This window comes from Camellia sinensis, chromosome 7, assembly GCF_055761805.1.
Source record: "Camellia sinensis isolate YWXY chromosome 7, ASM5576180v1, whole genome shotgun sequence".
Taxonomy (NCBI): domain Eukaryota; kingdom Viridiplantae; phylum Streptophyta; class Magnoliopsida; order Ericales; family Theaceae; genus Camellia; species Camellia sinensis.
Window position 1 is genome coordinate 155,204,362 of NC_138967.1, and position 24,320 is coordinate 155,228,681.

The 24,320-nt window shown below is 38.7% G+C and overlaps 1 protein-coding gene across 1 annotated transcript; it reads right to left on the reverse strand.

Moving 5' to 3' along the window:
* Window positions 1-600: 600 nt before the first annotated feature.
* On the reverse strand, window positions 601-2,274 carry LOC114320648 (uncharacterized). The gene is made up of 2 exons (XM_082879625.1): window positions 2,159-2,274; window positions 601-1,413 (listed from the first exon to the last, which is right to left on the reverse strand). Exons 1-2 carry the CDS (start codon window positions 2,213-2,215, stop codon window positions 874-876), a joined length of 597 nt encoding a protein of 198 aa, XP_082735751.1. The 5' UTR covers window positions 2,216-2,274; the 3' UTR covers window positions 601-873.
* Window positions 2,275-24,320: the final 22,046 nt, after the last annotated feature.

Here is a 24,320-nt window from a genome sequence, read left to right on the forward strand (position 1 = left end):
TCGCGACCAAAATTTTTGTTGGTCGGGAAAAGTCGGATTTGCTGACTAAATTTTTGGTCGCTAAATATATCATTACCGCGACTAATTCATTTAGTCGCTAAAACACTTTCGTCACGAAAAGTGATATTTTCCCGACAAAATATCTTAGTCGCCAATTGATACATTTCGCGACCAAAAAGTTTGGTCGTCAATTATCACATTCAACGACCAAAAAGTTTGGTCACCAATTGTGACATTCCACGACCAAATATTTTGGTCGCCAATTGTCACATTCCGCGACCAAATTATTTGGTCGCCAATTGTCGCATTTCGCGACCAAAAGAAATGTTTGCGCAACTAAAACTTTAGTCGGCAATAGACCTATTCGCGACCAAATCCTTTGGTTTCCAAAATTAATAATTTTAACGACTAATTATTTGGTCGCCAAATGTGCTTGGTGATACACCGACTACTTTATTTAGTCGGCAAAAGTATAACTTACTGGGGCACGAGTGCCCTTACTAGTTTTAGGGCTTTGATTAGCAAAAGCTATTGGGAATTTGGGACAAAAGTACAACATTTCACACTCTCAGTTTCCATGAAATGTAAAAGATCGGAACATTTCCCCATCAATCATAAACATTACAAGACAACTTTATTTCTTTACAATCGTGTCAAGTACAGAGAGAGACAGACACAGAGAAGTCACAGAATCAACTTAACCTTCCCCACCAAAAAAATAACAAGACTGTCTGCAAGATAACAAGGTAAAAGCTACATACTAAACTTTACATTCCCAATATATACATTCATGCAGCAGTAGCATGAAAGTTACCCTTAGATGGCTTCGCACATTCGCTTGCTTCTTCCATTCCGAACTCTTTTTGCTGCTCTCTATTCACTGTTCAAATCTTCAACACTACAATCATATTCTAAACTAGGATCTGTCAATATCTTGCCACAAGCATTTTGAGGATTTTCTATTTGGTTATTGCATCCAATTGGTGAACCTCCACAGTTTTCATTCACTCCAACTGACAGAACCTTAGCAGGGGTATGATCTACACTCTTAAAACTTTCTTCTTTACCTTTGTTCACCATTTTGTTATCTTTAATCACAAAAGTTATAGTTGGAACATCACAAGAGTTGGCCAATCCCATGGCAATCCTCCTCCTCAACCACTGTTTGTCCGTGACAGAAGTTTCCCGTCCAAATGTTGCTTTAAAGGTTTCATGAAGTTCCCTAACTGATAGGTTGTCCAAGCATATTTCACCTTTTAACTTTGAAAAATCAGGCTTTGAACTAGTACAGCTAGCAGAAATTGATGATCCACTTTTGATTGGTCCATCTAAAGGGCTTGAGCATTCTCCACCACTTTCAAGCTGATCAATATGACTCTTATTTGAATTTGTTTCCAGCGAAGGAAGAGTTTCCTGCAACGGCGTTGAAATTTGAAGCTTTTTGTCAACTGAAGTCAATATACCGTGCCTATTAGATATAGGATATGTGTGCTCATGAAAGTGGAAGATCAAATATTAGTTGCACGAAACTATATTTATTCAAATATACTCCAACAAAAATTAAGTATAACTATACAAAAATGCTAGAGGTCAAATTTTGAACTACACACTAAATTAACAACTATTTTTTCGTTTCTTTGAGATCTGTATGTTTGACAGTTCTATCATAGTTGGGCTGAGTTTATTCCACTACGGGAGCAGGTTTCTCTTTTACTTAGCACTGTTAAATTGAGTTTCTAAGTAAGAAACGTCACCCTAGGAGTTTCCTGCTACTTAATCAAATCATCCTCAAGCCAAGCAAACAACCTCAGATTGTTTAACCCTTTCCAAAATATTCTTTATATACAATATAAAAGAATAAAGGCCAAAAGGATCAGAGATATACTAGTACCCTGATATCATCACAAATGTGTTAACATGCAAGAAAAAAAATAACCCAGGAAATGCCAGCAATATCAGTAATAATAGAAAAAGTATTACTAAATTAACAAAGAAAAATAAAAGAAAAGAAAAGAAAACTTTATTTAAAAGAAAAAGAAACCTAGCAACCAAGAGACTAGGATTCCTAAATTAGGCACGACAGCAAAGAATTAATATGTTAAAATTCAAATTTTATCAATCTAATAAACTCGTGGAAGAAAAAGCAAAATGGCAGTACCTGCTGTAGGAAAGAAAGGCCAAAAACCACGTCATGTTCATCGTCTAATTTCCCCATACCAACTCCTGTGTCAAGCTGAGCATTTGACCTTTCTGCATTAACTTCAGGGTTCTCAGATTGACCTGGAAAACATTTGTTAGTCAACTAAATTACCAACAGAGAGAACCAAAGAGAAAGAAGCCCAAATACATCAATACACATGTAGATACACAAACAGATCTAGTGAGCAAGTGTTGCGAGTATTGAGATCAAAGCAGGGCATTCCACCTCCAAAGAGTCAAAAAAATTAATGATTTCTTTTTCTTCTTTTTTTGGATTGGCAAAAGAATCTTTATTGATTATAACAACTGATGATGATTATAACAACTAAAAAGAATCTTTATCGAGGCATCACAGCTCGATATAGCAATCCCGACTAGGTTGGCACCACCATACGAGCCCAATCATTTGCTAGCACACTGCCAAGGTTGGAGAGTCACCAACCAAATAGCACAACCAAAACCAGAAAAATCTACAAACAATACCTACCAACAAACAAAAGGAGAGCATAAGTACACTCAACACAACCAGTAAACAAAGCACCAGCAGCTCTCAGACCCTTTCAACACACCAGCAACCAGCCTGCACTTTCAGCAAAGCCAGACTTACCTCAAACAGTGTCTGACCTACTTAAGATTAGACACACACCAAATTATGCAATATAACAATCAATTTTCATCACATCACATGTCAGAGAAATCTAATCTTACTAGGTGAATGAAGAGAAATGAATGTTTTTAATCTAATCTTTCTTTTCAAAAAATATAAAAAATCATGTTTAGATCTATAAGACCTATTGTATTATGGAGAGATGATATATATGGGACATGAGGACAGTTGAGATAAGGGACCTTCTAATAACAGTCTAGTATAATTCTTTATGAAGCTCATTTTCATAGTTTCACAATTATACTATCTAACCAAATGACCGTATATACATTAATTGGAAAGAATCATATAATTTCAGCTAATGAGTTGAAGAAGTAAAAACCGTTTGAAATAAGATAAGTAAAAATCACCACTTTTACATCGAGGCAAGGATCATTGACCATATCCTTTAATTGAGAAGTTATGCAGGCATTCTGTAATTTTGCAACCCGACTGTGTGCACCGAGACTACTTGGAAAGGTGAGATTTACAACAGTCTAGACACAAGCTGTGCGTAACCAGCTGTCATTACTCTGCAAAAGCTTGATCATAGTTGATTGGATGTTGTCACCTATTTGTGGGAAAAGTTGGTCCATGACTGCTTCCTTGTGGATTTCATTCCCAGATGCCACATTATTGAGCACGTACATACCCTATATCAGAAAGGTTTCAAGATCTATCAAAAGCAAAACAATCGCATAATCCCTATTCCAGGCATGTTGTAGATCTGTCATATAATGGCAAACAAGATGATTTCTCCAATTTCTGCTGACTATCGTTTCCGGATGAGTTGGAAATTTGAACCAGTTTCATGCAAAATGAAACTCATCAATTGAAATCATAAATCAGAATAAACATTTAAAGAGTTCTTTGCTTTCAATTAGTGCAACTTTGCAGCTACCTTCTGATCTACTCTAATACAAGTTCACCATTCAAAAAAGGTACATTTAATTCTTATTAAAAGTCTATGTTGCAGACGTTATAGATGCATATAAATGTCAACCAAAATTAAGTACAACACAAACACCATTATTATTGGCTGAGAAAATTGAACGAAGCAACTATAAATGGAAAAAGAGAAGTAAACCTTTTCTATGCTGCAGGCATTATAGATGCATATAAATGTCAACCAAAATTAAGTACAACACCAGCACCATTATTATTGGCTGAGAAATTGAATGAATCAACTGTAAATGGAAAAAGAGAAGTAAACCTTTAGTTCACTGAATGTGCTTGCAGCAGTAAAACGCACAGAAATCGGGAAAAAGACTGATGCATCTACTGGAGGGACAACAAACTCCATAGATCCACTGCCAAGTGTTCCAAAATGAAGTTAGAAACCAAACAAGCACTACAAATTGTAGAATGCACAATAAATTTTAGTTTTTAAATAAAAGAAACATCATCATATGCTGACCTGCGGTTTGAGTTATCAATGAGAAGTATGGACCACTGTAAAATGGAATTTCTGGAATCATACCTGTGAGAAAACATACAGGTATTGTAAACCCAACTCCATTGAACAAGAGAAGTGGAACAAAACCCATTTATTGGTGAGCAAATCATTAAACTGTGTACCTTCTAAAAAGTCCGTTGAAAGCGAAATCAAAAAATGGAGTAATCAAAGCAGCTATATGAGGTTTTTGCATAATTATTGTGGGAATATCAAGCTATAATTTTAAGAAGTTACATAACAAGATCTTGATAAGCTGGTACATCAATTCCATTTCCTGAAAGGTCATTTTAAAACCATTTTGAAGTGGTATAGATGAAACATAAAAAATGTATAATACATTTTTCAAATTTTGCGGGAAAAAGAAAAACAGCAAGTGGTCCCAAAATAGTTTTCACATTTTGCCTTCTCTCATACTGCTAAACAGAGACAAATGATGTGAAAAGCATATCAATGCAAAACAATCATGACTTCCAAATAAATAAATAAAAATAGCCTTTCCTACAAAATGCAATTATATTTTGGAGGATATAGATTTTACCATGCCGTTCTAATCGACCCAACATCCATTTCTCCTAAAATTGATCTCAACTATAACTCACAATCCAAGACTCCATCAAATAATTGCTTAGCTCTCAAACAATAATGACCTAAAACTGTATGAACATAAGATTTAATAATAATATAAATTAAGAATTCACCTCCATTCACCATCATTCTGCTTTACATTTGGTGCCTCTCTAAGAGCTGGAAGAGGTACTGAAATCACAAGATTCTGCAAATCAAATGTTGATGAAGCTTCACCACTCGATACTGACGTAAGTTTCAGTTCCAGAAACCGAGGGCCAGTAGTTGACTAAGATTATATAGGTGAAATTAGATAGCGAATCAATAAATCCACATTGCATCCATCACAGCACAGGTTTGCTTTATGACCTCAATCCTCTCTTCTTTCATAGCCCCCAAATTATATATATATATATAGAGAGAGAGACCGAGGGCAAAGGCTAGAGAGGGAGACAGCGAGAAACAGAGAGAGAGAGACAGACAGACCGAGAGTGAGAGAGAACCTGCGAGGATGCGGCGGCGGCGGTGGCGCTAGCAGTGGCGTACGACGCTGGTCAGTGATGAGGTGAGATTGGGTGAGGATCCCACAGAAATGAGGAGTCCATTAGACAGAGGGCGATGGTGATGGCGATGTGCGACAGACGTGAGCAATGGTGGTGAGGGACTTCGGTGAGCTAGAGAGAGTGGGCACCGATTGAGAGAGAGAATACAGAGAGAGTGAGAGGGCGGATCAACATATAGAGAGACACAGAGAGTGAGCTGGAGACAGAGAGGAGAGACGGGATTAGAAATGACGACCAAATTTTTAGAGAGAGTGGGTACAAAACGACGTTATTTTATAAATGGCGACCAAATTTTTTTTGTCGCAAAAAATTTTCATTTACCCCCTCCATGTTTCAAATTTCCCTCCCAAACTTTTCGCGACCAAATGACCAGATTAGTTGCAGAAAAGGTACTTTCGCCGACAAACTTTTTAAGTTGCCAAATCTCAATCAACGACCACTAAAATATTAGTCGCTAAAAGTACTAATTTGGCGACTAATTTTTTTTGGTCGCCAAAATGTAACCTTCCGCGACCAAATTTGTAGTTGGTCGTCAAAAACATACCAATTTCTGCGACTAACTCATTTTTGGTTGCCAAAATGTAACCTTCTGCAACCAACTCATTTTGGTCGCCAAAAATAATGATCATTCGCGACGAGTTAATATTTTGGTCAACAAATGTCATTTTTTTGCGACTAAATTTTTTTTGGTCGGCAAAAGTGGTCGGCAAATGTGTAAATTCTTGTAGTAAAGGTTTAACTTGTCCATGTTGATCAATTTTAATATCTCGAAGCCATCTGAATCAAGGAGAATGGCTGTTGTTCGCTGATGATGTAGGAATCCATCTAATCGGGCCTGAATTTGCCCCTAGTGTTGTGGATAGGAACTCGATTGTCCTTTCAGCAAAACTTTTCTTCTTTTAGATTTTGGAATTTGGCTTTCTTGCCAGTCTTCATTAGCTTGAGAAATGACTCATCTTTGACTCTTCGAGCACATCTGACATTTTTGTCCCTAGTTCAAAGGTTACTTCTGATCTAACTTTGCAAGCTTCCTTTGATCACATCTGACCTTCTTGATCTGACCTTCTTGCCCCTTGTTCAAGGGTTGCTTCTGATCCGGCCATACAAGCCTTATATTGTGGTTGATCATTGAACATTCTGAATCCAAAGTTCAAGGTTTGAAACCAAAAGGGGTAGAGTCTTGAGACCGAGAGTGATCCAATGCTGCACAATCTCAAGATCAATTCCACGTATGTCTTCGCAGGACCACGCAAAACATTTTTTTCGAAATCTTTTAATAAAGTGACTAGTCGCTTGTGAAGACAATGTAGAACCAATCTAGATCAAGCAAGGAACTTTCTCAGTACTCACATTAACAAACATGATCTCATTCATTAAGGGCTTATCTTGCCTCTCTTTCTCTCAGTTGATCAAATTTTTGCAAATCCCGAGGAATTTCTTCCTTTTTGATTTCATCATAGTGTTAGAAAAGTTTTGAAAAACTTAGGTTAATGCAATGATTTCAAGGCATAGAAAAGTGAGGGAAAATCTCTGCCGTTTCATTCAGATCTTCTGGCACAACTGGCTCAATGCTAGAAACAGACGCAAAAGAAAGAGTGTAAAAGACAAACACAAAACAAGCAAGTGATGTCCAAGGTAACACCCCCGAAATCACCTAACTCTAACACAATAGGACTGACTTGATACAACAAGACTGACTCAATACAATACAATAGAATTTACTCAATACCCAAGTCTGAAAGTGCAATAAACAACATTTTCAAATTGCTCAAAATAGTGCATGCCATCCATTATATGTGGAGTAAAATAAGCGCCATCAGCAGGTGTTCATTCCCCTGATCACAAAATCACATTATCTCCCAAGTTCATCGATCTAGTATCGATAAACTTTGCAGGACCTGGTGCGATGATGACCTTTTTATCAATCAAATCTTGTATTTCATGGCGAAGATGAAAACAACTATCAGTTCCATGACCGGTTTGTTGATGGAAGGCACAGTACTTGGCAACATCATGCTTGGCAGGAAGGGGATCCGGGTGAGGCCGAGGCCCAAGGGGTTTGAGATGGCCTTGTCCTATAAGGATTTGGAGAGCTTTGGACAAGGTCATATAAAGCGGGGTGAAGATCCTCTGGCCTCGGGGCTGGTGCTTCGAAGTTTGTAGAGCGTTGGATGTACTAGCAAAGGGGTTGGCAGGTGCTGACTTTTGATGATCTTTTCCAAGTGTAGGATTGGAGCTGAAAGGGGTGTTTCTAGTACGACAGCCCTTCTCCTGGCCTGCCCCTTGATTCAAAATGCCCCCAGCTTGAGCAACAAAGTGATATCCATAGTCTTTACAACAACTGCGAGAACTTGCTGTTTATTCAGTCCTTCAGCCATCAAAGCCTCAACAGCCCACTGAAGATGCTCATAGGAACTAGTGCCTGCCCCTACCTTGTTCTTGCCATTTGTCTCCACTTTGCCAAGGGATTGGCCTTCTTCCAATGTAGCCTGTCCCAAGATTGGGGAGCTTTTTTGGCATGAAATTTCTAGCATGTGATGTGGTCGATGATGGAGCCAAAACCCTAAAGGCTAAATCTGCCACTATTCTCTGAAGATTTTCAATCATGCTCATCAGCTCAGAAGTAGTGGGTTCACGAGTTTGAGATGATTGGGGTTCTAGTGCATCCATCATGCATAAGTTCATGCTTTCTGGGATAAACACCTCAGGCTTAGGTAGATGGACCGGGTGATGTATATGCTGAGGTTGTAGGTGGATGGCAGTATATGGATTAGATTGAGGTGTGGATGAGGTACTTGGTCATTGGGGTCTTGAGGTGGAGCTATCGTCTGGCTGTCGATGAGATTCTAGATCTCATGACGAAGGTGGTAGCAACGACCGGTGCCATGACTGCGCTGTTGATGATACACACAGTATTTGGTGGGGTTATGTTTGGCAGGAGTGGGTCAGGCAGAGGTTGAGGATCAAGGGGTTTGAGATACCCTCTTTCCATCAGGACTTTTAGTGCGCTAGTTAGGCTCATATAGAGGGGGGTGAAAGTTCTTCCTTGAGCTTGGGTTGGGTTGGCTATTTGTGGGCTTGGTTTGGCAAAAGCGTCGGCTGTGGCGACTGTGTTGATTTCAGTGGGTTTGGGAATAGTGCTACTGCTAGCATTGACACTCCCGGCAAAAACCCTCATTGGTTCACTTGTTCTGGGAATAATCCCACTATTGAACGTATTCTCGATCTGAACCCCCAGTTCATGCAAACTTTTGAAAGTGAATAGTGGAGCAACTATCAACTTTTGCAACATATCATGCTGAAGGTTCTGCACCACTCTTCGCACTTGATCCCTCTCAGAAGGGCGATCTGTCATCTATGCTGCCTTTGCTCTCCACCTTGTAACAAATTCCACAAGCGGCTCTGTTGGGTTTTGGTGGGTTGCTTTAAGCTCTTGCGTGGTCATTTCAACTTGGATATTGTAAGAATACTGATCGACAAATGCCTCAGCCAATTCTTCCCCGTTCTACTTCACTTTATCCTCCAACTTAGCGTACCAAGTGGCTGCTATGCCCGATATGATTCTTCCATACAGAGAGAGTTTCTGCGGCTTAGTCAGACCCATCGATTTCAGGACGTCCAAGAAAAGTCGAATATGTACCATGGGATCTCCAGACCCGTCGAAATGGTCAATGTGTGGCATTTTGAATCTATCTAGGAGTCGTACGGCAGCCTCAGTGTGCCCATCCTCAATGTCGGAAATGGAGTTAAGGCCCTGTGCCTTTTTGAATTACTTCTCAAGTTTCGCAATTTTCACCAAGGTCGGATCGAGATCATTAATATCAAGGGGATAAATCTCATTAGGCTGCACCAGGGGTCGGAAAACTCGGGCTTGAGCCAACCCTTCTTGGGAATCCTGACCATGCAAATCTTCAGTTGGTGGAAGTGGGTCAAAGTTTGGCTAGGGTCCCGAGAATGGATGTGCGGTAGGTGCCCCAGATAGGTGTTGCATTTCCGCATTGGTCTTATCCTGTGTGGTGATTCCCTGGTTTAATGCTGCTATCATGGCCACAACTCCTTCCAGACACTGCGCCATCACAAGTCTGCTGAGTTCGAACAAAGGTGATCTAACTGGTGATTGTCGGATCAGTTGAACCAATGAGCCCTGTTTGGCCCTTCTTTGCCCTGCCACCAACGAGGCGAAGTAATATAGATTGCCTTTGAACTAAATCTTCGACCTGACAAAGTCTATCGACACAAGTCCAGAGTACCTGCGGGATATCGGAGCCTTCTGAAGCTATAGTTCAAGGACTACCTTGCAAAAGAGAAAACATACAGCACCTCAGCCTGAGTTCACTAGAACGGATATGATCACAACTAAATGACTGTGCTCTCTACTAAATTCTGCCCCAAAATAGATATCAACTTGGCAACTGATATGCACATCCCTGTACAGTTTCACTGTAAAGCACATACCAGTTAATTGAGAGCCAAAACACCCCTATGATGGAGTATGGTTACCTTGTCCTAATTTCGTCAGGAACTAGGGGTTCGTCACGCAAGCCAGCAGTTTCAAACAAACCTACATTCGGGAGAGCAACCTGTCCTAGTTTGGAATAGTCTCTAAGGCTTTTGATATGCAACTAGGTCGATTGGTCAAAAAGGGTGCCTCAGCAAGACTACCTAATATACCTCTCACCCCTAACATCGAGAAGTGAAAGGAGGATCAAACGGTACAGCAGTAGTATTGATCAAAGGGTTGTGTTTCCATTGTGGCAGAGCCCGCAATCGGTCAGCCTTATGGCACACTTTTCAAAGCAAGCCTCCGATAAACCGTTCAGGAATAGCAGATGGAAAACACTATGACCTAGGCGTACCAATGCAAATGCAATGCAAAGAAACACATAAATGTAGATAAAACAACATGTCATGAGTTCGAGTCAAGTTCTCTAAATCCCTATCAGAGTCGCCAGAAACTGTGGACTCGACTTCTTCACGCCCCCTCTTTTGGAGTGCTCAAATTGGTCCTACAAAAAAGACTCTTGTCACGGTTCTGAATCTAATCTTACAAAGTGCAATGTGAGACTGATAAACACCAAAGTGTCCAAATTCGGCAAATCATTTTGGAAAATTGATTTTGAATCAAAAAGGGCAAAAAATGGACTGCTTTGCCAAATTACAAAGTCGCCACCTAAATATTTTATTTTGGGAAAATTTAGGAAACCCTGACTCATGCCAAAGGCCACGTGTCCGTCATCACCAAAGTTGCCTCGGCTCGAGAACTTGGGTACGAGAGGGGAAGGTCCTGAAATGAGCACCCCCGCTCGCCCGATCGAAGGATCGGCCTCTACTAACCATGATATGTTGTTTTACAAACCTCATGTGTTCTTATTCCGATTATTAGCTAACTTTACTACGTGACGCGCGTGAAAGCAAGTATAGACTAAATCGCAAGAATTGGAACAAATTTAACTCAAGTTTGTTTTCAAAAATGGTTTGAAGTTGCCACCTCAAGTGGGCTTAAAACATGATTTGCCACTTCGCAAAGTGGGCTTAAAACTCGTATTTATCGAATTGTTCCAATTCAAACAATCAAGCCTTCATCCACAGGCATTCATGCAGTTATAGCAAGTAAGCACATAGCCTCACGGCAAGTATGCTATCATGGTAACGCTCACACTCATGCAAGTGTGCTAAAGCATAAAAGCTTACTGAGTACTCCAAGCCAAAACAAAAGCTAGTTAGAAAAATGCATGATCCTAACTATGCAAGATGCCTAATGGAACACATGCAATAATGCAATTCATAGGCTCGGCTACTAATATGGCATATGATACAATTTGAACAACATGCTGTGAAACACATATTCAAATAAGTATTGAAATTGCGATGCAGTTTGAATGATGCGCCGAGTCTCGGTGCATGCAAGACAAATGAATGATGGAAACATGCGAGCATAAGGTATGCTAATTGAAAATGACCCTAAACTAACCATCGAAAACAGTTAAGTAAAAGGGAGAAAGACGCGGGTTTGGAAGACATGTACACATGCACGCACACTTATTACAACATTACGCCCTCGCGAAGGAGGTCCGAATAAATAAGCTAAGCTACACTAAGCTAAGCTAATTATTACAAAATAAAATAAAATAAACTAATTAACTAGTCTAGTTAACTAATTATTACAACACAATTGAAACTAATTACCTAACTTATTCTAAGCTAATTAATTACAACAAATTGAAATTGAAGAACTAGTTACACAAACTAATTAAGTACAACAGTTGAGTTAAATAATTAGCTACGCTAACTAATTAAAGTAATTAAATGCGCTCGAGGGCGAGGAACACATGCATGCTTGTTTGCTCTGTAACGCCCTCAAAATAAACCCATAAATCATACAATCTTGTCATACTTAAACATAAGAGAATGAAGCATAATTACATTTCATCAGAGTATTCATTACAAAATGTATTACATGCTGACAACAAAAGTAAATGCCCTATAGGCTTACAACTTTCCAAGTCAACACTTGGTTACAAAAGAGTGAGTACTAACTCAAAACTGATAATAAGCCCTTGGCTTGATATACGTGTAATACAAAAAGTAATCACAAAAGATGTCCCAGCCACTAAGCCTCTCAAGCTACGTCCTTGGAGGTGGCATGCTACATGTACCTGAAAATGATGTCCCATATAGGGTGAGCCAACGCCCAGTAGAGATATGCTAAACATAATATGAGCAATAACTAAAATATTAGCATTTGATAAATTTTTAACTCACATAAATCAATTCACAACCCATTTCAATTACATGACCATTGTGTCCATGTTTCATTTCATTTTCCATTTCTTATCCAATTTCTCAATTCATAATCCTAGCTCAGAACCTGGCCATATACTTTAAATGAGATTACATCTCATATCAAAACACTCCCATAAATCTCAATAGATACACATAATTGCTGTATCAATAACACATAAACACACTTTCATACTTCACAAATGATACACAGATTTGCTGTATCAACACTTCAATAGATACACATAATTCCTGTATCAATGGAGTCCATCCCCTATCTCCTTCCAAATAAAATCCGGTTTAGGAGTCTATCTCCTATCTTCTCCTAAACCATGGAGTACATCCCCTATCTCCTCCCACACAACATAATGTATATAAACAAATATCATATACATAACCAATCAATACATAAATTTGATGTATTATTCCAATCATCATATTCGATGACATACTCAATTGATTAGTTTTAGTTTGCCTAATCATCATGCATTGTCTACAACAATCAAGACTATCCTCCACCAATAGCCCAAAGCAATTATTTCTAAACAGATAATAAATGCATCAACAGATAAAATTATCAATATTTTCAAAGGTGAGTGATTAATAAATCCAACTCTACCATTCCATCCCATATTGTACCAATTTCTTTCTTTCCAACTCAATTTCACATTTCCATAACAATAGTCATTAATTACACTAATGACCTAAATATACCCAAACATGGCATTTTCCCATTTTTTCTCAAAATTAACCCAAAGGTCCAAATATTATCAACAACATCAATAATATCTTTTTAAGACCCAAAATATACATAAATGAGTCAAAAAGACAAAACCCCTCTTTATACAATTTGAAACCCTAACACCCAAATTCATCCAATCCAACATTGCATCAAAATAACCAATAATTTATGTCAAAGACCATAGAAATGAGTAGTTATCCCTATCTCAAATTCAGAGCTCAAAGGAAGAAGAAGAAGAAATTCGAAGTGCTCCAAACCAAGAAATTTTCGGATAAAAAAGTAGACCTCGACAAACTCCACACTTTTTACAAAGGCTAAAGGGTAGGAAGTCACTCCTACTAGATCAAACCCTAGAGAGAAGGAAGAGTTTTAGGGTGAGGTGCTCTCTAATGGAGGTTTTGAAAAGTAAGAGAGAGAAAAGGAGTTCAAAAAGTGATCCAAAAAGTCAGATTTCAGACTGATATACTGCACTCCCCGCTCGAGCGTGGAATGCCCCGCTCGAGCGTCAGACACAGACTCATACTCGAGCGTCAAAAGCTCCGCTCGAGCATCAATTGCACACTTCCAGAAGTTTTGCAGGCGATGGTCCCCGCTCAAGCGTTAAACTCCTCGCTCGAGCGGAGGGACAAAATCAAAGGGTCATGCTCGAGCGTCAAGACTCCCGCTTGAGCATATGAAGACCTGCAAAGAAAATACTGGAAGATGGAAATTCACGCTCGAGCATCAAAAAGCCCGCTCGAGCGGAGAAGCAACAACAAAGGGCCCGCTCGAGCGTCAAAAGCCCTGCTCGAGCGTGAAGTCCAAAATCTGGGCATCAATTTTTAGTTTCTAAACACAACCAACCTGTTTCAAACCTGCCCAACACAACCTAAGACTCAAAATATGAAGAGTAAGGGAAAGAAATGGGAATGAGACAACAACCCAACCACGGAACCAAGTCCCGAATACAATTTACAAAGGAAGGGTAAACCGGGATCGTTATATGGTCCACCTGAAAATGCCCTTGCCTTGCCATCGGATGCCTCTGTTTGCACTCGTTTGATCTCCAAAAATTGAACCAACTTCCAGATTGCCTCTGCTCCAACACAGGAACACAGTTGTGCAAAATTCACTGGTGGCCGGTTGGCTATAAAAAGTAGCTGTCAGCCACCTCAACTAGTCGGTCAGCTAGCTCAAGTGGCCGATCAGCTACTTCAAGTGGCCGGTCGGCCACCCTCTTTTATGGACTTCTTCTTTTGCTGTAACAGAGAGCAAACAGAGGCAAAGAAATGCATTTTCAAGGAATGTGGGTACTGCTACCCTCCTTATCATCTCACAAGCTCAAAGAAGTGTAGCTCTTGGCTCTCAAGCCATCAACCAAGCATTTTCAATACATGATGGCTAGAGAACCAAGCTTGTACAAGGTCAATGAATGCGCAAACAAGACCAAAACAACCACCACCCTATCATGCATGATCAAGGGTGACGGTGACTAAGAAAAGTAGCACGATTCATCACTTTAAGTATGAAACATCCCATTTTTCTCGTGTTCGGATTAACGTCCGATCCAAACACATGCAATGTAACACAAAGATGCTTATCTTGGCTCTTTTACTTTGTTCATTTTATTTACACATTTTACATTACCGATTAGTCCTTTAATCGATTAACTCCAAGGTGATTGCCCTCTAATGGAAAGAGGGCTTGAACCACAAATGCCTTGAGCATGAAAGAGGTCTCATGCTGTTGGTTAATAGAATCCCTCAAGGGAGGATTAAAACCATTAGGCATGAGGGCCTCAATTCCGCACTCAAGCCAACAAGGGGTTCAAAGCTACTTTCAAAACAAATAAAAGAGTGAAGAATAGAGGGAGATAGCAAACATTTCAATTTTGAAATGGGATGCAAAATGACACTAAATCATGTAAGCAATTCATGCAATACATGTAACAAAGCATAAAACATTAAGCTAGTGAAAGAAATTGCACAACAACCATGCAATACAAGCCTCAAAGGGCCAAACTAACTCAAAACAGAGCTAAGACCAGTCAAACTAGTGGTCAAAACATGCTGATATTAAAGCACAAAATACTAGAAAAACATGCTCACATGTTAGCTTATAAACAAGACTCAAAACACAACTCTCAAAACCAATGAAAGATTGAAATAAATGAGCATTTGACAGAGCAATATACACTAAAATTACATGTAAAATGATGCTACAACATGCAAGCAACTCAAACACTTCATGCTTAAAGCCTCAAAACAATGAGCTAATGGAGACCATTACACTATAGCCTTGCAGAACAAGCCTCGAAGGACTTAACCAACCCAAAACAAAGTTAAAGTAGGCCAAAATAGTAGCAAAAACATTCTGAAATTAAACTTACACAAGCTAGAATAATAGGCTAAATCCTTACGCAGGCTAGACTAGTAAGCTCAATTGCACTACAAGTACAAAAAGCAAGCAACAAATGCTCCAACCAATCCAAAACAAAGATGAAACATGCCAAAATAGAGCCTAAAACAAGCTTGAAACTAAGCTAACACAAGCTACAAAAACATGCTACCATGTAATGCTAACTAGGCATGCAAGTAAGACACAAGGAGGGGAGGCCAACCCCTCCATTTCTGGACTTCAAAACATGCTTTTCACCATTGAAATAACTCTGAATTTTGGTGGTTTAAAGGCCCAAAAAATTTGATTTCAATGTGCTAAAAGATGGTGCAAAGAGCTTCACAATTAGACAACAAGAAGGGTAAACAACCCCTTAGCTCAAAATGGCTTCAAACCAACATGTTAAGGCTAAAAAATCAGATTTTTTTTAGTTAAAAATTAGGCCAAAAACAGTATAAAAAGATGGCCAAACAAGTAATTCAAATAAAGCTTACAAGCAAGTCCTTTACCTGTTGAAGCATAGCACAAAACAGGCCCTCTTTTAGTCTCAAACAACCTTTCAACAGCTCAAATTAGGCTCCAAGGGACCTCAGCTCCAAGGTGATTCAATTTGGTTAAGACTTGATGTGCAAATGTGTAGAGAATTTTAACTAGAAGGCACAAACAAGAAGAGAGAGAGAGAGAGAGAGAGAGAGAGAGAGAGAGAGAGAGAGAGAGAAAGAGAGGGAGAAATTTTGCTTAAAATTATCCAACCTCTCAAAATGGGAGAGGGAGCCCCCTATATATAGAAAATCAAGCTTAGGGCTTGTATTCATCCCTGAAAAAGGGAACAAATGGCCGTCGGCCACTTTAGGTAGCTGACCGGCCACCTCAACTAGCCGACCGGCCACTTCAACTGGCCAACAAGAACAAAAGTGGCCGACATGGCCAAAAAGTGGCCGACAAGGCCCCTCCCTCTTCCAGGCAAGAGGAACCAAGGTTTGGCCCAAAAACAAGCACAAAATAAAAAGGTTTTAGAGGCTCAAAGACAAGGTGTTCCGCCGAGAACTTCGGGCGCTCAAAACAAGCACAAACAAGCATAATCATCGAGTGCACAAATGATGACGTCCAAGTCTTGAGATCAGTAAAAAATGGGGCGTCTACACTCTACAAGCCTGCAAAAGTATTAAAAGTTCACAAAGACCGGTCGAGCGCAAGAACACCGGTCGAGCGCAAGAAATTTCGCTCTAGCTAAGAGTCAAAATTTTGGGCAACAATTGTTTTGAAAATGAAGCTATCAACTTGTTCCAAATGCAACCAAGACACTCCATGTCACGACCTAAACCCAACCCTATAGGTTTAGCGTTGTAACCGGCCAGTAATCTTCGGATTACCAAAGGCCTCTGACCTGAATAACTTATTAGTAGGGCCTGCGGAAGTAATTTTAGAAACATACATAGTCTATCGAGCTGTGCAGACATACGTGAGACTGATAATTTTAAATTATATAAGCATACCTATTATGTCATAAAGATACAGTAGTTATACGTCATCCCATGTACATATAAACATAAATTTTGCTCGTAAGCCAAAAGAAACAAAACCTTAAACATTCACAAAATATAGCCACAAGACTTGACTTAATCCAGAACCTCCTCGGGAGGCACAAAAGGCGGCTGACAAACACAAAAAGGTTGCGTATGGTAGAGTTTTGTAATTATGATTTGAGAGTATGAGTTGTATTTTGAGTTTGTGGGGTTTTGAATTATGATTTGAGTGTGAAAAATTTGTTTGGTAAAGAGTTTTGAAAATAGTTTTGAAAAGAGTTTTCATTTGAGTGGGGAATTGTTGATGTGACATTTGATATTTGATACAAAATTTTACAACTCATAACTAAACATCCAACTCAAAATTATTTTAAAGCCCATAAAAAATTTTAAAATTTTCAGAAAATATTTTTTTTGATTATATAAAAATTAACATATCAATTGCAAAAAAAAAAAAAAATTCACTATTCCGGTAAACCGGCTGGACGATCGGTTAGGCAAAATTTGCCAAAAAAAAAAAAAAAATCTAAAAAGTGTGCTTGAGACAGAGCTCTCTGCAGAGTTTTGGAAACGTGATTCCAAAACTCCTACCAAACATCATATTCACATGTAGGTGTGGAAACACGTTTACAAAACACAACCAAACGGAGGCATCATCTTAAGCCTGATTATGCACCTGCTCACCTACATACATAATAAATAAATAGTGAGTAGGAGCCCAGTGAATAATAACCGAGTAAAAAGTTAAATGAATGATGTCCCAAAACCAATTCAGAAACTAGAGCTCATATCGAAGACAGATTCACATTCGTATACTTGTTCAGAGCATATATAGAAGTCAGAGTTCATGCTTAATCTTACATAGTATATCTGTTAGCGTTAGCAGATCATATATAGAGCATTATAGATCATACTTGTTAGTTCCATAGAGTAACCTCCGGCCGGGTGCAAATAACTTGTCAGTTCCATAGCGGAACCTCTAGACTGGGAACGGATAACTTGTCAGTTCCATAAAGGAACCTCCAGCCAGATGCAGATAACATACTTGAATCACAGCATTAATGCCACAAATATTTGTCAGAATTGGACAATCATTCATAGTATAAAACATAGCATTTCATAGAACAGATCTTATTTCGTATACTTAAAATAATTTAACTTGAACACAACTTTACTAAGTTATTACTCACAATAGTAGATGGCTCCAAGTAAACGAACAGAGTAGGCAATTCAGATATCTTGTGGCGCGTGACCTACACAAATACAGAACGAATACGTACTCAATTACACACTCAGAACACTAACTTAGTTCTTAGAACATTAACTTAGTTCTTTCTTATCTTGGTGTGTTTCTACTCTTTATCCTCATTATTGTGTCTTAATCTTGCCCTTGGAATGCATAGGATGCAAAAATGCATTTGAAAACAATAGTTCAAAAATGCTGGAAACAGGGGTCTCGCTCGAGCGCAATTTCCTTCGCTTGAGCGATTTGTAAACCTTGCCAAAGTACTGGTTGCTCGATTTTTTTGCTCAATGCTTGCTTGACGCTCGTTCGAACGTGAGACTTAGGTCTTCGCTCGAGCGGTCTGCAAAAATATGAGACTTTTGAGAGCTTACATTTCATGCTCAGGCGAACTTCTGGTCGCTCGAGCGGGAATCCGTCGTTCGAGCGGAGAAACAGAATTTGGAATTTCTAGATTGCTCTGTCCAGTGCAACACTCAATTTCAAAGCTGTAAATCATGGTCTTTTGGGCCAAAAACTTGAGGAAACTTACATAAACTTGGAAAACATGGTGAATTAAAGATCATTCGTTTAGACCAAGGCCCAAAAGCATGTGAATTGCTCAAAACCAACTTAAAAGTTTCCAAAATATGGCTTGCATGCAAAGATATGCTCTTCAACCATCCATACCATGATCAATTGAAATGTTTAGTGCCAAACCAAGTTGAATGATGAAATCATAGCCAAGGTAGGGTCATGCATGTGAAGGTTCTTTGCTTAAATAACTTCAAAACTTCATGATATGCACAAGCATGCAATGATATGATCTTATATTCTTCATTCTAGCTCAATTCTGATGTAATCCACTCAATTCTTTTGAATCCGTGGTTTAAGCATCAAAATTATTAATCCAAAGGTTGAATTCCTACCTTATGCTTGAATTCTCAAGTATAGAAATGCAATCTTTGAAGTTCTTTTCAATTCTTCCAATTCTCTAGCAATTACTCTACAATTGAGCTCAAATTTCTTCGTCTCTCTCTTTCACATGTTTTTTCCTTTGAAGATGAGGGATTGAGAGTGCAAAGTGTATAAATGGTGGAAAGAGTGGCCTTATATAGGCCCATTACATTGACTTAATTAATCTTGGCTTAAACTAAGCAAATGAGCATTAATTTATCTAATTATTTCGTTCCAAATCGAATTTCAATTAAACTTACCATAATATTCTAAAAATTGCAACCTAACATGTAATTTAAGTCAATTTCATGATTGGATGCCGATAAGGCCTTTGATTCACAGTATAAAACAAAAACAGAAACAAATATTCCTACGATAGATAGATAGAAACTCATATAGCACATAACACATGCAATTAACTCAGGATTTCTTCTTGATTACTTATTAGGCATAATTAATCATGGTGAATCAGTTAATCACAAGTTGGGGTTGTCACACTCCAACAACCAAACTTAATAAGGAATAAGGATAAACAAGACATAAACAACCACATAGGACAATGGAACCCGAATCCAAAACATCAATGGATCTAAACCAGAATCGCTATAAGTGGCAAATAAAATAAAAAAGTGTGGTAAATAGAATCAAAATGTATGGTAAGTATTGTGTTTATAAATGGTAATTACTCGATCATTTAATGGATGGGGTCCATTATTTTTTATCTCTTTCAATTTTGATCTTTTCCCATATCATTAAATTGCACTTACTAGTATATTAGATTTCATTTACTACTTCATTACTTTTGACTTATCAGTTCATTCAACCATACTTACTAGTCGATGAGACTACACTTACCACTTTTTTACACTTTACTTACCATTTAAATAAACTCCACTTACTACCACTTCATTAGACTTGACTATCACTAAAATAAACCTCACTTACTACCACTTCATTAGACTTGGTAAATGGTTATGTGGGTTTGACCCATGGGTTTTGGCTAATGCTAGTGCCCATGGTCCACAGTGCCGGTATATGAATCAGATTTTGTTAAGCTTTTGGGCTCTCCAATTGGGCTAAATATTTATATTATTTGGGAGATAAGTTGAGATTTTGTTATGGCCCCACATTTTGATTGTGCCATTGTGCAATGGTACACTGTTTGTTTGTAGCCGGGTTATTCATGATGATTGATTACGTGATCCTTACATGACTCTATATGAGGTTGTTCTTGAGCCATCTCCGCCAAGAGTGATTTAGGGTCACTACTATGGGGATCGTGGTTTGATGATCTACCGAGTTAGAGACTCGGGGATGGGAATTTACCAGTTTTCTAGTTGCCTCTTGTCTTCACATGACCCATCCTGATTTGGTCTTTAAGCCACTCCCCACATGGAGTGAGGGAGACACTACTGTGGGGATTGAGGTTTTGTGATCAATCAGGGAATGGACTAGGGATGTGGTGTTGATTTCATGGTGGGTTTGACTTTGGCTGTGACTATTGCTGCGGTGGTTTTTGCTTTTGCTATACTCTTTGAGACTGTTAATTATGCTATTTGACTGTACGAGCTTCACGTGACACTATCAAGATCATGTTGTGAAGTCACCCCATGTGGGAGGGGTGATCCTCTTTCTTCATTCTTCCTCCATGTGAAAGCAGCAGAGGAGAGTCAAGGAAGGATGGTGCACAAGGACTTCCACCACATGGAGAAATTGTTAAAGGCTCCAAGTCAAGGAGTAGGAGGGAGCAGGTGATCAGCTCCACCGAAAGTGAAGAAAGAATGAGTTGGTCATGTGTAAGGCCAAGCTCTTCCTCCTGCCATTTCTAACTTCCACCAAAAGGAGATAGAAATTTTGGTGGGTTTCTCTCTCTCTCTCTCTCTCTCTCTCTCTCATCTTTGTATGTAAATAGAGAAGGGAGAAAGAGAGATTAATGTGAGAAAAATAGAGCAAAAAAGAGAGAGTGAGAGATGTAATAGAGATATCGTCTCTCTCGGTGTGAGAGAGAGAGACGAGAGAGTATGTTGAGTTGAGTGAGAGTATATCCTTATCCATTATCTTTCCATAATCTTTCCACTGTAATCTTTCCATTGTGATGGTGATTATTGTTTTCTCCCATGGACGTAGGCATTAAAGCCAACCATGTTAAATATGGTGTCTCCTTGGATGTGTGTTTGTTTTTCTACTTGGTATAATTTCTGGGAGGTCTTGGGCGGGATCCTAGATCCCCAACAGATTGTTCATGGGGTATATTTTTTCCTTCATCATGGCTTTGTAAGTGGCTATGGATGTCACGACTGTGAGGTACGAGATGCTTATTTGACTCCGGGTTTTATTTGGACGGGGACTGGGAGCTAGTGAGGGAAGTTAACAGAGTTGATTGGTCTCAATGGTTGTTTTAGCTTGTTTATTACGATGTCTTGTCGTGTATCAGTTTACTAATGTTTTTGTGGTTCCTTTTGTATACATATCCATATATCTTCTCCAAATTTTCATTTATGTGGTTCCTTTTGCAGACGTTTCCCACAGACGGCGCCAATTGTGAGACCATGAAATATCCTCTCACATGAATTGTAAAGATCCAACAAAGAAATGAACTTGATCACTGGATATCTGCACAGATGAGCATGATCGGTGCAACCCAACCAGGGTTGCCGGCCGAAGACACTCCGATGATAAAGTTAGTCCTTTGATTGAAAGCATGAAGCTATAAAAATCAAGAGTGTTATTGTGTAGTGCAAAGAGAGAGAGCACATACCTCCTTTTCTGGGATGGCCCCCTTTTATATAGATGGGGGGTGTGATATTTGTTTGGGTTGGACCCATTGTAGGTCTTGTTTGGGTTAACCCAAATAAGCTGATGGAGCAGGAATGCAAAAAGGAAAGGAGGAGAAAAAGAGAGAAAGAATTGGTGCGAGAGAGATCAGAAAGAGAGACAGAATTGAGAGAGATTGAAAAGAAAATCTGAGAAAAGAAAGAAAAGAAGAAGAAAAAAAAAAAAGAAAAAAAAATTTCTTAAATATTTTATTTTTTTGAATCAAACATTTCTTTCCATTCTCTTTATTGCCTTTTCACCAATACAACATTCAAAAATCAACCACTAAAGTTGAAATTCTGAATTTTGAACTGAGAATTGATAAGACAATCCACAACCTTGAGAGTGATCAAAATAAAGTTTGACAATTAAAATAAGAGGACTGCTATTAGCACCTTCATATTTTCTTAGGATCCACCACTTCTTTGAACACCTACCTAACAAAATGAGTTTTCTCCATTTTCTTTTAAAACCCCATCTTAATACCTGTAACGCCCTCAAATTACAGTATAAGATAGCCATTCATATAATCCATAAACATTGAAGAAATCTTATAATTTCATTCATCAGAGTCTTCCTTAGAAAAGATATTACATGTTAGAAACAAAAATAAATGCCCTACGGCATACAACTTTTCAAGTTACCACTTTGTTACAACAAAAGAAGAGTTCTAACTCTATACATAGAAAACTCTTTGCTTGAATATACATTTAACACAAAAAGAAAACAACAAAACGGAGTCTTCAACTCCTAGACCTCCCAAGCTAAGACCTTGGAGGCGGCATGTCTCCTGTACCTAAAAATGGTGTCCCAAGTAGGGTGGGCCAAAGCCCAGTAGAGATATGCTAAACAGTATATGAGAATTAACTAAAATATTAGCATCTGATAAATGTTTAACACTTGTAAACTAATATACATCCTTTCCATAACAAATCAACATTTACATCTATATTTCAATCCCTTTGCATTTATGTATCCCAATCAGTCCATTGACATAGTTCATTGACATCTAAACATTTCAAAATGAGATTACAACTCATATTATCAACACTTCAATCATAAACATCAATCATACACTTCCATTCATTTGCCATTTTACAGAACCACATCTGAGGAAACCGGCACCCAAATATATATATGATTTCGAGACTTTCACCCTGGACACTCCGGCCAACTTAATTATCAATGAAGTCCATACCCTTTCTCCTCCCAAACAAGATACTTGTATAATGTATTTAACACGTTGTCATATACAATGACTAATTCAATCACATATACAATGTTTATATCCAACCATCATATTTAATGACATATTCCAATTGATTAGTTTCAATTTACCTAATCATCATGCAATTTCTACAACAATCATGGCTATCCTCCACCGATAGCCCAAAACAGATATATCTAGACAGATAAATGAATTTTTCAACAGATAAATTTATTACATTTTCCATAGATGAGTGATTCATCAATCCAACAACACCATATAATTACATTTTCCTCCAATTCCATAATTCTCAAGCTAATTTCATTAATTTCACAACGAATCCACTATTTATACAAATAGTTATTTATTCCAAACTAGGGCATTTTCCCCCAAATTTCAAAACATTGACCCAAGGTCCAAATCTCACCATTTCAACAATCCTACACCATTAACCCCATTTTTTGATTCCTCTTACACATAAGGAGTATAAATTTGAAAATTCCTCTTTCTCAAATCAACACCCAAACCCTAACTTCACCCAAACCAACCATTTATACAAATAACCAACATTTATGTCAAAACTCATAATAAAGAGTAGTTTATCCCTACCTCAAGAAGAGAAGATGAGCCAAGCGAGAGATGAACTCCAAAGATGACGAAATCAACATCTAATCGGATGAAAATGGAGATCTTGAAGAGCTCAATCTTTTTATCAAAGGAAGGAGGGTGAGGAGATCACTAGATCTAGGTCAAAATGTAGAGAGACAGGGTATTTTAGAGAGAGAAGCTCTCAACTTAGGGTTTTGGAAAGTTTTAGAGAGAGAAAGGACAGAAAAAGTGATTTAAAAAGTCACTTTCGCTATCTGATATACGTACAGTCTGCTTGAGCGTCGAGCGGAGAGTTTGACGCTCAAGCGTCAGACACAAGAATTCGACCCACTCGAGCGCAATAAAGGCCTCTCCAGCACCAAGACACAACAGCTAGGTGCGACTCGCTCGAGTGCAAAGAGATCCACTCTAGCGTAAAATACACTCGTCCAGTATTTTACAGACTTCAGACGGTCGCTTGAGCGCCAGAGGGGCCACTCTAGCTCAGACCCGCTCGAGCGTAAGAAACTCCGCTCGAGCGTGAAAAACACTTCTACAGTATTTTTGCAGAAGCACAAAGTACTGAAAGATTGCAAACCTTGCTCGAGCGGAAAAGGACCCGCTCGAGCGGAAAACCAAAATTATGGGCAACAAGGTTTTAGGCCAATTAGTAACCAACC